A 15,686-nucleotide genomic window follows, 5' to 3' on the forward strand; every position below is an offset into this window, starting at 1 on the left:
TTATAGAATGAGCAACTTGAGAAGCCTAAATTCTGTCCTGGAAAATTCAAAATCTGTTGATCAGGTAATTATGCCCCTCATTAATATTAGTGCATCATTTTTTAGTATTTTCTGGTATGCATACGGTTGATAAATTTCACGTAACCCTAAAAGAATATGCACAGTTAATTTAAATTGCAGTGTGATCTTAGACCAAAATAAATACTGTTTAAAGGATAGGGTTTAAATCTATAAAATTATTTGATGCCTAAAATTAATCATAATTAAAAGAAGGACACAGTCATTGTAGCTTTAAAAAAAACCTGTAGTGGGAGACCATCATGAGTAAAGTTAGTCCAGCAAGCAGTGAGAATATTCACTGACATCTAAAAGTAAAATAGGAAGTGTGGCTCATCAATTTATTTTATAATCAGACTCTGGTGAAAGGCATTGTAGGCTTCCTGGGAACCGAAGCAAGGTAGCTGTGTTAAGGGGTAAAGGTATAATTTTTGAGTGGAAGTCTACTTGATTAACTTAAAGTTTGATGAGTTAGGAAAAACCTTTATTCCTGGTTGAATGAGTAGTACTAACTGTATTTTAATTTGACGATTTCATGCATTATGGCCCGATCAAGGAAACAATGTTTTGATCCAAATTTTAACATGCTGGGAATAATAAATTTAGTGAAACTATCAGATTACATATTAATGTTACATGGTATTGTCTGATTAGAATGCATGTAGCTGGAGAAATACCTCTTCGAAATAATATATGGACTTTCCAGTTTACTTAGCTTGGAGCAATAGCAAAAAGTATTGATTTAGTATGTATTTGTAACTTTTCAAAATGATTCTGCAACTTTCAGTTATTAATAGAATTGATAGTATACTGTATATGCTATATACAAACATAACCATCTATATTTTTCTTTCTGCTCATTTGATCCCTTTATGTGCTTGTAAAAGCATAGTCTGCTCAGATGTTGGCATTCCTTTTCTCCAGACAAGTATTTGTTATTTATTACATTTATTTACATACCACATATTCATGAGATATAATTTTATATACCGTATATATGGATCATAAATATATATTGATATGTTTATATATGTATATACATACATATCTGTGTATGCACACATATACCACAAACCTTTTTATAAAATCACCGAGCAATCACCACAAATCATTATTCAAAGTATCAAAAAAAAAACTATAAAAAATTAAGTGGCTGCCTAGCATCACTATAAAAAAGAAACTTCACAGATTATAATAGAGAAGACTATCTAAACAAAACAAGTGTTGACAGTCTTTGGAAATATTTGGGCTGTTTTGCTACACTCGAGTAGATTCAAGTTATAACTGGTTTTCTTCCAGGAATTAGCAACAGAACTAGTTGGAATTAATTTGCTGTAAAAATCACTTAACATTTGTTAGCCTACATTTTTTTCCCGTTTGTTTGTGAGATAAAAGCCATATTAAACATCTAAGAGCTTGCTTTCCTTTTGTTTTCTCATTTGTTCATAAGCAAACACACTCCAAAGGACATCCTTCTTAGCATTGCGGTAACTTTTTCCACCCTGGGAAAAATACTTGCTAGAAATAAGGGTTGTGGTTTTTAGAGTACCAAAGTGGAATAATCTTGACAAATGACAAAAGAAAGGCACATCAGTTGTGTTATGTTGCTGGGGAATGTGCTTACAAAATGTGTGTTTTGTGAACCCGAAGAAAGGCTATTCATTTGCACTATGCAATTTGTGGATCTCAGCAATTGTTTTTAAGATATAGTTGTGAAATCTGGTACGAGTGTTGCCTATATAAAGCAATGTATAATTTTCCTGGTTTTTCTAAAACCTGCTTATTAATAAATACAATTAATATTTTACTTACATATAATCTGTTCACGCTGTTTAGTTAATATAAAATGTGAAGCAAGACATGACAATTAGGATCCCCAAATACTTTTCAGTTAACTGTTGTTCACAATTGTATGATTACAGTCTAAAACTAGATACTATTCATAATAAAATGGTAAGAGTTTCAAAAACTTGCCTTAATTTGGCTTTGTTAAATTATAGCCCACTTCTTCAAAATCATAATAGCTTTGGATCTTGAGACAAACATCAGTTATAAAAAAATAAATAAAAGCTTTGCTTGGGTTCTCACCAACTTAGGATTCTTACCTCTTAGGATTTTTGTAGATAATTAAGATAAAATGGAAATTTAATCTTGTTAACTGTCCCCTCCCCACTTTAGTAGAAGGGAGGGCAGAACTACTCACAAGCTGCCTTGTGGGTAAAGCATGGAACATCCCAGTCAACTACTTTGTGTAAATAACTCCCACATGAACTTCTACCCTTTGATTGTCAACAGGATTAATCACCATGTAGTATTTATTATAAGTACATCCCTGCTACCCATAGGTAGCCCAAAACACATTCTTGTTTTTAGTAACACCCTTATGATACATGAGCACAAGTTTCAGGGTGGAATGTACCATATTTTTTGGAGTATAAGATGCACCTTAGTTTTTGGGGAGGAAAATAAGAAAAAAGCTGATTGGCGGGTGGATGGCTTCCCAGAATACCCCCAATCAGCTGTTTCCAGGGGTGAACTTTAGCAACAGATTTGTTGGTTGTGAGCTCTGTGCCTTGCTTTTTTTTTCAGCCTCTGAAACTTCCATTTTAGAGGTTTTTCTTTCAGGCTCTGAAATCTCCCTTTAAGAGGCTTTTTTCAGCTTCTGAAACCTCATTTCAGAGGCTGGGTGGGGCTACATTTGGTGTATAAGACGCACACAAATTTTCACCCTCTTGGTGGGGGGAGGTGCGTTTTATACGCTGAAAAATACGGTACGTGGAATTTTAAGCAAGTAAACATGAGAAAGGAAGGCCCAGTTCTAGCCTACCAGCAGCTCCCAAAGCACTCCTACTAGACAAAGAGAAAGGAAAACCACTTTTCTGGTAACCAAGAATGTAGGAATGGTTCTGAATTTATCTTTACAGACTGGAATTCATGCGAAAGCCACTTCAGGTTAACCATGAATAATTTGGATAAGAATAGCGATGAGTGAGAATATTATGTGATGAGCTCATCACATCATGTCATCAATAGATGATGGTGCTACATACATTTGTGAAATCCTTTGGGGTAATTATCCACCTTGAAGCACAGGGATAGCCTTAATGCAGCAGCCCCCAATCTTTTGGTCACCAAGGCCTGGTTCCATGGAGAGAGATTTTTCCATGGACCCGAGGGGGCGTGGTTTTGCATCCCACAGAAGGGGCTTTGGTTGTTTGCGCAGGCCAGTTTTTGGCATGCTGCAGCTCAGTGCTGGTCCACGGATCAGGGATTGGGACCTGGGAACTCTTGATCAATGTACATAAACAGGCAATTAGTGAAAAAGCCAGTTTTCTTCGGTACTTATGTACATGCAGCTGAAGGAAGTGATAAGTTGCAGTCCTATATATTCTGACCACTGTGCGCGATTGAGCCATAATAAGCACACTTCTCTGTATTCCGTTACTGGCCATGCTCCCTGAAATTGCTGTGACTTGGAATTTAGCAACGTGCATTGAAGCAACATTAAGCATCCATATTCCCAGTGACTGTCTTGAATTACTCGTAGGGCAACTGCTTAACACTGAGAAAAGTGTTTCAATCGTCTCAGTGTTAAATTCATGCAGATGTGCTATTTCTATCATTTAAAATACAAATATTTAAATCTTTTGAATTTTGAGACTGATCATTTGAAAATATCAACACAAATGGGAAATGTAAACTATTTTAGAAAAGTGGAACAGTGCTCTATAAACTTAATGTTGCCTTTCCATTCTTTTAGGGTGTTTTTTTTAAAAAAACCTAAATTTAAGATTTAGATAAATGAGTTAGCTTCACCAACATACAAAAGTGAACTATTAAAATTTGCAATCTCATTAAAAAAAAAACAACTGCAACCTCTGTCCCAAGCAAATATCCGCTCATCCCTACTTTTATTTTTAAAATGGCTTTTGGGCAGGAATAGTTACGTCACTAAAAATACCAGCCGGTTCAATTAAGGTGTTACGTATTTGAGAAATGTTGTTTAGACAATTGCCAAACACACATCTACTACAACGTGGCTCTCTATTGGCGCTATTTCCTGTCAAGAAGTGACTTGATCAACCTCTGGGTGACCTGTCTTTAACTGAGTTTTGGATTAGAGCTCCACCAAGTGATCTTTCGGCATGATACATTTTCTTTTTTTTAAATAAGCTGATTATTATGTTTTAGCATCCCTTAGTGGCAGTTTGAAATGCAGCATTTCTCACCTCCAAGCAATTCTTGAACTTTAGCCACAAATGAAAAATCTAGGTTTTAGTTTCACTTGAATCGGGTTTAAAGTGGATCGCGTATATTTACAGATAGGTGCATGGGAGTTTTAAGACTTTGTTTAATAAATGGTAATTCTGAGGTTTATGCAATTTGAAGGTCATCTTTATTGAGGGGGAATATTTTATATAGAAGTTGGAGCTTTAAAAACCTGTCTGACATTATTATATTGAGATTTGATGCAGGACAGCTATGTATGCTGAATCGTTACAGACAAAGCATAAATCTTTGATGCATTTCTTCGCAATCTGCTTAGTTTGCTGTGTTTCCTCGTGAGAAACACACGTTTCTCAATAATGTCCTCACATTATTACAAAATTGGAAGTCTAAGGAGATTCTCGATCAACCAGGTCATGGTTGACATAAAATTGGAAGGGGGCCATTTAGGTCAACAGCTGTAACCTGTTTAGTTAGTCCAGGTATTCAAATGAAAGCATCTCTGTTTAGCCTCTACTGCCAGCGAAAGGGAACTGATGTCAGGTAGTCCTCAATTTACGACTACAATTGAGCCCAACATTTCTTTCGTTAAGTGAGACATTTGTTAAGTGAGTTTTGCCCTATCTTGCAACCTTGCCACAGTTGTTAAGTGAATCACTGCAGTTGTTAAAGTTAGTAATATGGTTGCTAAGTGAATCCAACTTCCCCATTTGCTTGTCAGAAGGTTGCAAAAGGCGACTTTGGGACATAGCAATGGTCATAAGTATGAACCAGTTGCCAAGCATCTGAATTTTGATCATATAATCATGGGGAGGCTGCAAAGGTCGTAACTCTGAAAAACTGTCATAAGTCACCTTTTTCAGTGCTGTTGTAATGAACTGTTGTAAGTCAAGGAGTACCCATATAGGTAGTCCTCATTCTCTCTGTCGGGGAAAACGGCCGTCAGGACTGGGTAATCTCTTCTCGTTGCTGAATGATCAGTAGCTATGACCTGAGGTTGCAGTGTCTCATGGTCATGTGATAGTATTGTATATATTACGTGTATATGGTTCAGTTTTGCAGAAATATTAAACCCTCTGGCTCCTGAAGATGATTAGAGCTTGTTCTCTGAGAAGTAGGGAAAAAGGAGGATAGAAACCATCATTTTTAAAGGAAATAAAACGTGCATTATTTTGGTCAGAAACACTTATATAATGAAACTGTATTGTGATGCTTTTATGTACATGTGCAAAGTGACTGCATCTGGAATTCTATTTATAGTTGTGGTCAGCCAGCCTAAAACAATTACCACACAGCTTCAAGAAGAGATTCCAAAACAAATAATAATGACTAAAATAATGACGATTGAAGTCCTTTTTTTAGCAATGTTGTTATGTCCATGACATACTTTAGAATTTTGGAACTTTTGTTTAGATGGAAAACTCAAGATTATTTAAAAAAAAAATTTGTATTTTTGCTAGCCAGTTGGGATGCTCATTACATCCAGAGAAGTTTAAAAAAAAAATAAAAAAAAATAAAAAAGCTTAATGGGGAAACATTGTTGCACTATTAAAGCAACAAATCACAGGAAATTGGACACAATCCATTAACTGTTATTTTGTTTTTGACAGGCATAGACTACTACAATAATAGAAGAAAGTGACAAGCAAGTACGGCTATTATCAACAACTGTTTTTTTGAATGTATTTCTAATACAGTAGTAGCCCAGAAGATGATAAAGAAATGATAGCAGCTCAAGAACCAACAACTAATTTTGCCCTAATTCAGTAAGTAACTGAAAATTATTGATATAAAATTAGAGAGTCACAACAATGTTTTCATTTTGCTTTTCTTTGTAGGGGGGGAAATGTATTTTCTTTGGTTTGTGGTTTAAATTAACTCCTTTGATTCTTCCATTTACTGGTGAATTTTGGCAACTTATGGAGTTGAAGGTTCCTCATTTCATTTGAGTTGTGGACCATTTTATTTTATTTTTTTAGAAAATTCCTATGCTTTCTTATGCATGCAGTATTGGAAAAACTCATTTAAGTGAATGTAGCATGTCTGGAGTATACCGTATTTCCCTGAAAATAAGACCCCGTCTTATATTTTTTTTGAACCCTGAAATAAACGCTTGGCCTTATTGCCATGCGCTCAAAAACCCGATTGGGCTTATTATCAGAGGATGTCTTATTTTGGGGAAAACAGGGTATTATATTGCATCAAAGCAATGATACAAACATTATAAAGTCTCAACCCTGCCAAGACGGAGTGGCTGTGGATGCCAGCATCCCGGTACAGTCAGCTGCAACCGCGGCTGACTGTTGGGGGCGAGTCATTGGCCCTGATGGAGAGGGTGCGCAACTTAGGCGCTCTCCTGGATGGGCGGTTGTCCTTTGAGGAACATCTGACAACTGTCTCCAGGAGAGCTTTTCTTCAGGTGCGCCTGATTTGCCAGTTGCGCCCCTTTCTGGACCGGGATTCCTTATGCACAGTCACTCATGCTCTTGTTACCTCTCGCCTGGACTATTGCAATGCTCTCTACATGGGGCTCCCCTTGAAGAGCACCCGGAGGCTCCAGTTAGTCCAGAATGCAGCTGCGCGGGTGATAGAGGGAGCTGTTCGAAGCTCCCACATAACACCTATCCTGCGCAGGCTGCACTGGCTGCCTGTGGTCTTCCGGTTGCGCTTCAAGGTGTTGGTCACCACCTTTAAAGCGCTCCATGGCTTAGGACCGGGTTACTTACGGGACCGCCTACTGCCACTGTGCGCCTCCCACCGACCCGTGCGCTCTCACAGAGCGGGACTCCTTAGGGTGCCGTCAGCCAAGCAATGCCGGCTGGCGGCCCCCAGGGGAAGGGCCTTCTCTGTGGGGGCTCCCACCCTATGGAACGAGCTTCCCCCTGGACTCCGACAGCTTCCTGACCTTCAGACCTTTCGCCGCGAACTTAAGACACATCTATTTTCTTGCGCAGGACTGGCCTAAAATTTTAAATTTTTTAGATGATTTTATGGGTTTTTAATTTTTATAAGTTTGTTAGTCTTGAAATGTATTTTAATTAGTTGGGCCAAATTTAAATAAGTTTTTTAATCATTGTTTTTAACTTGTATGTGTCTTGATTGTATTGTATGTATCTTGATTGTTGTTTTATTTGGCTGTTAACCGCCTTGAGTCCTTCGGGAGAAGGGCGGTATACAAATTAAATTATTATTATTATTATTATTATTATTATTATTATTATTATTATTATTATTATTATTATTATTATTATTATTATTATTATTATTATTATTATTATTATTATTATGTGAAATAATTATGTAAAATATGTCTTTCCAGGGAATCTGAAACACACTTTTCCTCAGATACTGACTTTGAAGATATAGAAGGAAAAAATCAGAAACCAGGAAAAGGAAAGGTGTGTGTATCTCGTATTCTCAGTCTGTGTATGGGGTTATTAAGAGTAGCAATAAAGTCTTTTATAAATAAAATTTAACTAATTTTGCTATCTGAAATGGAAGTGTTTCTGTGATATTATGTAAGTAGATTGGGTGCAATTAGGGTGAATGTCATAAAAACCCTTTTGCATATTGGAAACCGTTCCACGAGGTTTCCAAAAACGTGAGTAAAAATGCTGGCAACGCCTGATGTTCTCTGTATTGTGTATAAACTTTTCATTTCAATGAGTGGATTGTCAGATCGTATGTAAAATGGTGGCACAGTGGTTAGAATGCAGCATTGCAGGCTATCTCTGCCCACAGCCAGGAGTTTGATTCTGAACGGCTCAAGGTTGACTCAGCCTTCCGAAGTCGGTAAAATGAGGACAGATTTTTGGGGGCAAGATGCTGACTCTTAAATGGAATACAAGTCTTTAAGTGCTGTTGCTAAATGGGAAGGGAGGGAGGGCAGGCTCCGGTGGCACAGTGGTTAGAATGCAGCATTGCAGACTAGCTCTGCTCACTGCCAGGCATTTGATCCTGACTGGCTCAAGGTTAACTCAGCCTTCCATCCTTCCGAGGTCGGCAGTATGCGGACTCTGTAAACCGCTTAGAGAGGGCTGTAAAGCACTATGAAGCTGTATATAAGTAAGCGCTGTTGCTGAACAAGTAACAAGCCCCTGTCCAGTCGTGTCTGACTTTAAGCAGCAGTGCTCATCTCCGTTTCTTGGTTGAGGGAGACAGCATTGTCCGAAGACATTTCTGTGGTCCTGTATAGCTATACTGTGGCCAGCATAGCTATACGCCAGAGGCATGCACTACTATATTGTTACCTTCCCATCCGAGTGGTACCTATTAATCAACTCCCTGTTTTCATGCTTTTGAATTGCTAGGTGGGCAGGAGCTGGGGCAAGTTTCGGGAGCTCATCCCGTTGCAAGTATGTCAATGAAAAGTTTAAAAAAAAAAACCTCCAAAGATAAACAAACCAAGCTCCCTCAACATACCCATTTATTCAAGTAAAAAAATGCATGTTGTTATTTTTTTACCCATTAAGTTGCTAAGAAATAACTTGGGCTTGTCCTTCATACAGACCTGCAAAAAGGGGAAAAAGGCTGTAGGAGAGAAAGCCAAAGTTGGAAATGGAGGAGGAAAGGCTGGAGGACTAAATCGAATGAATGGGCATCATCAGCAGAATGGTGTGGAAAACATGATGTTGTTTGAAGTCGTTAAAATGGGCAAGAGTGCTATGCAGGTAACTACTTATCAAAGGCTTTGTTGTTTTGAGAGTGAGGAGGAAATCCATTTCAGATTAACTCCATCTTAAAATGTCCTTTCAATTCCAAATTTCTTAGCGAATATGTAAGCAATGATTTGAAGTTTGCTTGTTCAACACAGTGTTAAAACTCAGCACAGTTTCTACAGCATGTTGCTGTAATCAGTCTTATCAGTTTAATGAAAAGAAGGACTAGGAGTGACATGATAACTGTTTTAACAACTCGGGGTTGCCATAAAGACAGGGAGTCAAGCTATTTTCCAAAGCACCTGAGGACAGGAAGCAATGGGTGGAAGCTAATCAAGGAGAGAAGCAACTTAGAACTAAGGAGAAATTTCCTGACAGTTAAAACAATCAGTGGAAACAGCTTGGCTCCAGAAGTTGTGACTGCTCCAACACTGGAAGTTTTTAAGAAGAGATTGGACAACCATTTGTCTGAAGTGGTGTAGGGTTTCCTGCCTAAGCAGGGGGTTGGACTAGAAGACCTCCAAGGTCCCTTCCAACTCTGTTATTCTTTTGTGAATGTATAAATCTAGGGCTGTCCCATAGACTTTAATGATAAGCACTTCTATATATATTTATTTGGGTGTCACCCCATTGGTTCAGACTTGGGCTGCAGTTTAAATGTCTCTCTTTTTTAAAAAAAATTAAATATAGTTTATATATCTAGAAAAGAAGTGGACGTTGCTGGTCTATGACCATAATAAAGATTTGATTTGAAAAGTAGTTTGATTTGATTTGAAAAAAAGATCCACCTTGTAATTACACTACTGTAAACAGTGGCAGGACAGATTTCAATTTAATCCAGTATGTGCAATTTACTTTGTTTTTGGATTTTGAAGCTGTCCGTTTTAACTTTTAACCCTGTTACAAAGTAAAGTAGGTCACAAATCAACCTTAGGCAAGACATGAGGATTGTAGACGTCTTAAGCTTCGACTAACATTGGCTGAAGTTTATTAGACTCCTTTGGAAAAGCCAATGCACCACTTTTTGATTTCTGAAAACTATGTGGAAACCTTGGGGTTTAAAAGAAGAGTTTTGGGGTGATGATTGTGTGTTTGTAGATAGAGAGTAACAATAAGCATCCCTAATTCAATGTTGGCTTTATTATCTTAGTCTGTGGTGGATGACTGGATAGAGTCCTACAAACATGATAGAGATATAGCGCTCCTTGATCTCATCAACTTTTTTATTCAGTGCTCAGGTTGCAAAGGTAAGATTTCTATTTGCGGGTGAGTTTTATTCCATATTAATGTCATTTTTAAAAATCTTCACGTCCCTTCTTTGCTAGTATTCTACCCCATTACAATTAGAACTTCCCATCATAAATAGTACTTTTCTCAATCCATTTATAATGTCTTTCCCTCCCCCCCCCCCCCGCATGCTTTTTCAACTACTTGAATATAGGGGTTTTTTCCCCCCTCCAAATTTACCATTGTATTCTGGCTTTTCAGAGACTGAGACCCTGTGATGTATTATGCATATTAAATATATATATATATATATATTTATATATATGTGTGTGTTTTCTGAGGTTTTTGCGGGTGTTTGTATGTAGGTCTTTGGTTATTCGGGTTTTCTCACGCGTAAAATTGGAAGTGTCTTGGCGACTTTTTTGCTCCCAGAAGCACGAAGCTGAAGCCTGAAGATGACAAATGAGACTTTGTTGAAACGTCGCCAAGACACCTCCAATTTTACGCGGGAGAAAACCCGAATAACCAAAGACCTACATACATACATACATACATACATACATACGTGTGTGTGTGTCTCACTTTTAAAAGAGTTGCATACGTAGAACTATCAAAGTACAGTTAAAATCCACATATTTTTAAACATTTTAGTCAGAAAATGACACGTTTTGTTTTGTAGTGTTATTGCCTAAACAGCGTTTTTTACACTTTGAAGTTTGAGATTTCATGGTGTTCCATTCTGTTGATTTCTAGGGATTGTAACAGCCGAGATGTTTCGACATATGCAAAATTCAGAAATAATTCGAAAAATGACTGAAGAGTTTGATGAGGTAAAATGGACGTGTTTAAATTTGCATTTTCAAAACTCATTGCTATATATATATATATATGTCTTAAAATTGCTTAAGACCTTTCTGAAGTAATTACTGCAGCTCTTTCAGCTGAAAATGTATCTTGTTTTTGTGGTTTCTGTTTCTAGAACTGTTTTTTAAATGGATTTGTGGAAAGGTGAAGAACTAACTCCAGAGGGCAGATGAAATCTCAGTTCAATGGCAACAGTGATAATGTTTCAAGTTGCTGAGTATCTTCAACTTAGCACTTCCCTTTTAAGAACATACTTATTAATAGTGTGTATAGGAAAAATCATTGGAAAATTCTGTATACAGGTCGTCCTTAGCTTACGACGATAATTGAGCCCAGGATTATGATTAAAAGTCATGCTGGTTATTAAAAGAGTCACCATGTGGTTGCACCCAATTTTATGACCTCTTTTGTGGCAGCTGTTAAGTGAACCACTGTGGTTGTTAAACACTATAGTGGAAAATCCATGGTCTGAAATGGGCATTTTTTGTAAATGCTGGTTTCCCTGCAGAAAATACTGTAAATCGCAGTCATGTGACCATGGGACGTTGCAAACAGTCATACATGGGGATCAAATTACCCTTAATTGTAGCCTATGACTATCATTAAGTGTCGTATCATTAAGTGTTAAATTTGTACCCTATGACTATTATTAAGTGTTGTAAGTGTTGTACCTTGAGAAAGGTATCTTTTCTTTTATGTACACTGAGACGATATGCACCAAGACAACTTCCTTGTGTGTCCAATCACACTTGGCCAATAAAATTTTTTATTCTATTCTAAATTACCCTGGGAATGGTTGCTAAGCGACCATTAACTTCTTACATATTTTTAACTTTTTTACCTCAACTTTTTTATTATTATCTGGTTGCCTTTGTTCTGGCCTACAAACAAAAGGATAAAATAATATTTGGGGGAAAAATGCAATTAAAATACAAATCTTGTCTGCTGTGAGATACTTATCCATGCGGAAGATTAAGAGAATCTCTATTGGTTCATTGGGATATTTTAACCTTTTACTTTAATTAGCCAGATAATGCAATACTTTTGGTGCAATTGACACATTCTGTATTCTAGGACAGTGGGGATTATCCGCTCACCATGGCTGGTCCCCAGTGGAAGAAATTTAAATCAAGTTTTTGTGAGTTCATTGGCGTTTTGGTCCGGCAGTGTCAGTACAGCATCATATATGACGAATACATGATGGATACTGTGATTTCGCTACTTACAGGACTATCAGACTCTCAAGTCAGGGCATTTCGACATACTAGCACACTGGCAGGTAAACATTTATCGGCTTGGATTTTATTTTATTTTTAATGCTGAAAGGTAATCCCAACTGTCAAATCCTTCTAGATTGTTTGAAATATTTTCATTTAAAAAGATTTAGGTTTAGGAGTCTAAGAAAAACACACTTGGGAGTGATTTTTTTTTTTTTTTTGGCCTACGTTTCTCTATGTATCCTATTCTTCCATTTCCTTTAAACAGGGATAAGAGTGTTAAAAGTTAAAAATTAAAGAATTGGCCAACATTATTTTTATTATATTATTATTTTTAAATGGGGTTTTAGTTTTATATATTTTTAAAGTTTTTAGGCCACCTTTATAATAAGTTTTTTAATTTGTATTTTAAATTGCATATTTCTGTATTGTTTTGTTTTATCTTGGCTGTACACCGCCCTGAGTCCTTCGGGAGAAGGGCGGTATAAAAATTGAATAAATAAATAATAATAATAATAATAATAATAATAATAATAATAATAATAATAATAATAATAATAAAAATTAAAGAATTGGCCAACATGCTGAGCTTGTCTTATGATACAAGCCATGTAAGTCACCATGGGCGAATAGGCAGCAATATAAATCTAATAAATAAATAAATACCTCCTGTAACTGCTTGCTCTTGCTATGCAAAGTGATTCAGGTGGAAAACTACTGTTTGAGAGTTGCTGCTCTTATTTCTTTGAAATATAAATTTTAACAAATACCCTGTTCCCCTGAAAATAAGACATCCTCTGATAATAAGCCCCCCTCCAAAAATATTTAAACGCAGAGCTGGAAATCAGGTAAGACAGCAAGAGGAGCCCCATCTTGCTCCACGCGCCCCAAAATAATAAAACCTCCCTGAATATAAGGCCAAGGGTTTAAAAAATCTAAGACAGGGTCTTATTTTTGGGGAAACATGGTAAAATAAAATGCTTTTCCTTGTGAAACGTGCCTTGTGAACCCATCCCAGCATCCCTTCGATAGGTAAAAAAGCCATCGCTCTACAAGGACAGAAGGATGTTATAATTGACTTTTAGCCCAAGCGAAGCCTCCATCGCCAGGCTTTTTTTTTTTTTAAGTCTCTGGAACTGCAAGATCAGGCTTCCCAAACCCAGCAGGTTAAATTTGCTTCATAATCACTCTACGGACTGGGCAGTTAACCTCAAGCGTGCCCCGATTTCCTCTGTGTGAGAATATTAGAAACTACTTCCTGCTCTTAAAAAAAAGAAACCTTTCCGTAAAGAGAAACCACCATTGAAACTCTGATATGAGTCTTATTTTGGAGTGGGAGGAATCAACTGATGCAAAGACCAAACCATCCAGCTTTTCACACAGCAACTTGATAACGATCTTCAAAGAGCAGAAATAATAAAACAGCCATTACATGAACGAGAGGTGGTTTCCTGGGGTGCTTTCCAGCCACTTGTTCAAAGTTCGGCACCTTATACCATAATAACTGGCCCTGGAACAATTGTTACATTCCTTCTTAGACAAAAAGACTTACGTAAGCCCTTTAGTAACTGAGCCAACATAATTAAATTTAACTTTCATGTTCCTTTTCAAAAGATCCTAAGTAGTCTGTGAGTAGATACCGTTTCCCCAAAACAAGCCCCAGTTAAGATTGTCAGCCATATGGGTGCATTTAGTACTGTATTTCCCCCCAAAATAAGACCTAACCAGAAAATAAGCCCTAATGTGTCTTTTGGAGCAAAAATTAATATAAGACCCGGTCTTATTTTTGGGGAAACATGGTAGATAAATAAAATGTAAATAAATAAATAAAATCAGAGGGCGAACGTGAAAGGGTGAATTTTAATTGACATGAATATTTTGTCCTGTGATAAAATATGGAAAGTATTGCCTGAATTTTGTATTCCTTCTCAGTTTTTATTGTGATTAGTCCTATAACCTATCCCTCCTCTGTAGGTAGCTAAACCATTCAGTTAATGAATATTGCCTTTGTATAAAATAGATTCCTAATCCTGAAATTAATCGTTCAAAACCTTACTAAAATTTATTTCTGACCCTTTTCTGATAAAGAAACCATTCAGTTATGAATATTTCCTTTATATAAAATGGACCCCCAATCCTGAAATTAATCATTCAAAATCTTACTAAAATTTATTTATATGCCACTTTTCCTTTTGAAACTTAAAGACAGCGTGATTTAACCCTCTCTTACTGTAATCCCACCCCTGGAACAACAATCCTGCATTTGTATTTAGTCTAGTAAGGCATTTTTGTATCCATATCATTGTTCAGGCTTGTTAATTATATTATTCTATACATTATGACTGATTTTCATTCTCTCTTGGCACTTTACAGCTATGAAGCTAATGACTGCGTTAGTAAACGTGGCGTTAAATTTGAGCATTAATATGGACAATACACAACGACAGTACGAGACGGAACGAAATAAAATCATTGGAAAACGAGCTAACGATAGACTGGAACTCTTGCTTCAGAAAAGGAAGGAGGTTAGAACCTGACAAAGAGGGAACTATGGGAAATATTTGTATCTCCCCCCCCTCCAAAAAAAAAAGTTAGAAGTAAAAGTTCATGAAAAACCTTCCTGAACTTTTCAGCTGGAAAAGAAAATTGTGCTATCATTTGATGCCTGTGAAATACACAGTCATCTCTTTGCTCCTGAGGGAAATATGTAGAGAGATCTGTTGTCCCAAAGACTTAACCCAAGTGAAAGGAAGGAGCAAATCTCTGAGATTCAATTAAAACACAGATTTTCTTTCCAACTCCTTATTTCTTCTGCCTGACCTTTGGAAAGAGGTAAATTAGCATTCTTGGAGAATCAAATGGAAGCCAGGAAAAAGGGGTCTTCTAGCCCAGTGGTGGGCAATTCTGGCCTCTTTAGGACATGTAGACTTCAATTCCCAGAATCCCTGAGCTGGCCATGTACCTGTGAAATAACCTTCAAATACAGTAGTGGCCAAAATTGTGGAAACCTTTTGGGAAAAGTATATTTTCTAAAACTAGCTAATAACACCACTTTTTTTGGGGGGGGTGTAGTACTATAAAATTATATATCAGTGGAAAGATTTAATCAAGAACATAATGCAATAACTTTTATGAAGGATTTGTTATTAGAATAGCAGTTACAGGATAAAGAAGAAAAGTGAAACGCATAGAAAAAACGAGATATACAAAAATGATCACCATGGCAGTTAATACTTAGTTGGGTAACCTCTAGCATGAATTACGGCCTTACAATGTCTTCCCATGGAGTGAACCAAGTCTTTTAGTTCTGCAGCTTTTCTAATGTGAAACCAAGATTGAATGATGGCTTCTATTAACTGGGTTTTATTGCTGGGTCACTTCTGACTAACCAGTTTCTTTAGTCGGTTGCATAGATTTTCAATTGGGTTAAGGTCTG

At 36.9% G+C, this 15,686-nt stretch overlaps 1 protein-coding gene across 1 annotated transcript in view; it reads left to right on the forward strand.

Annotated features, from left to right (window-relative positions):
* STAG2 (STAG2 cohesin complex component) overlaps positions 1–15,686 on the forward strand; it is a 52,620-nt gene that overhangs the window by 11,897 nt on the left and 25,037 nt on the right. Inside the window, exons 2-8 of the mRNA XM_058196848.1 lie at positions 5,895–6,050; positions 7,604–7,682; positions 8,793–8,954; positions 10,093–10,189; positions 10,923–10,999; positions 12,108–12,312; positions 14,624–14,775. Coding sequence (XP_058052831.1) covers positions 6,007–6,050; positions 7,604–7,682; positions 8,793–8,954; positions 10,093–10,189; positions 10,923–10,999; positions 12,108–12,312; positions 14,624–14,775 — 816 coding nt within the window. The 5' untranslated portion in view covers positions 5,895–6,006. The remainder of the gene's footprint in view (positions 1–5,894; positions 6,051–7,603; positions 7,683–8,792; positions 8,955–10,092; positions 10,190–10,922; positions 11,000–12,107; positions 12,313–14,623; positions 14,776–15,686) is intronic.

This window comes from Ahaetulla prasina, chromosome 11 (assembly GCF_028640845.1).
Source record: "Ahaetulla prasina isolate Xishuangbanna chromosome 11, ASM2864084v1, whole genome shotgun sequence".
Taxonomy (NCBI): Eukaryota; Metazoa; Chordata; class Lepidosauria; order Squamata; family Colubridae; genus Ahaetulla; species Ahaetulla prasina.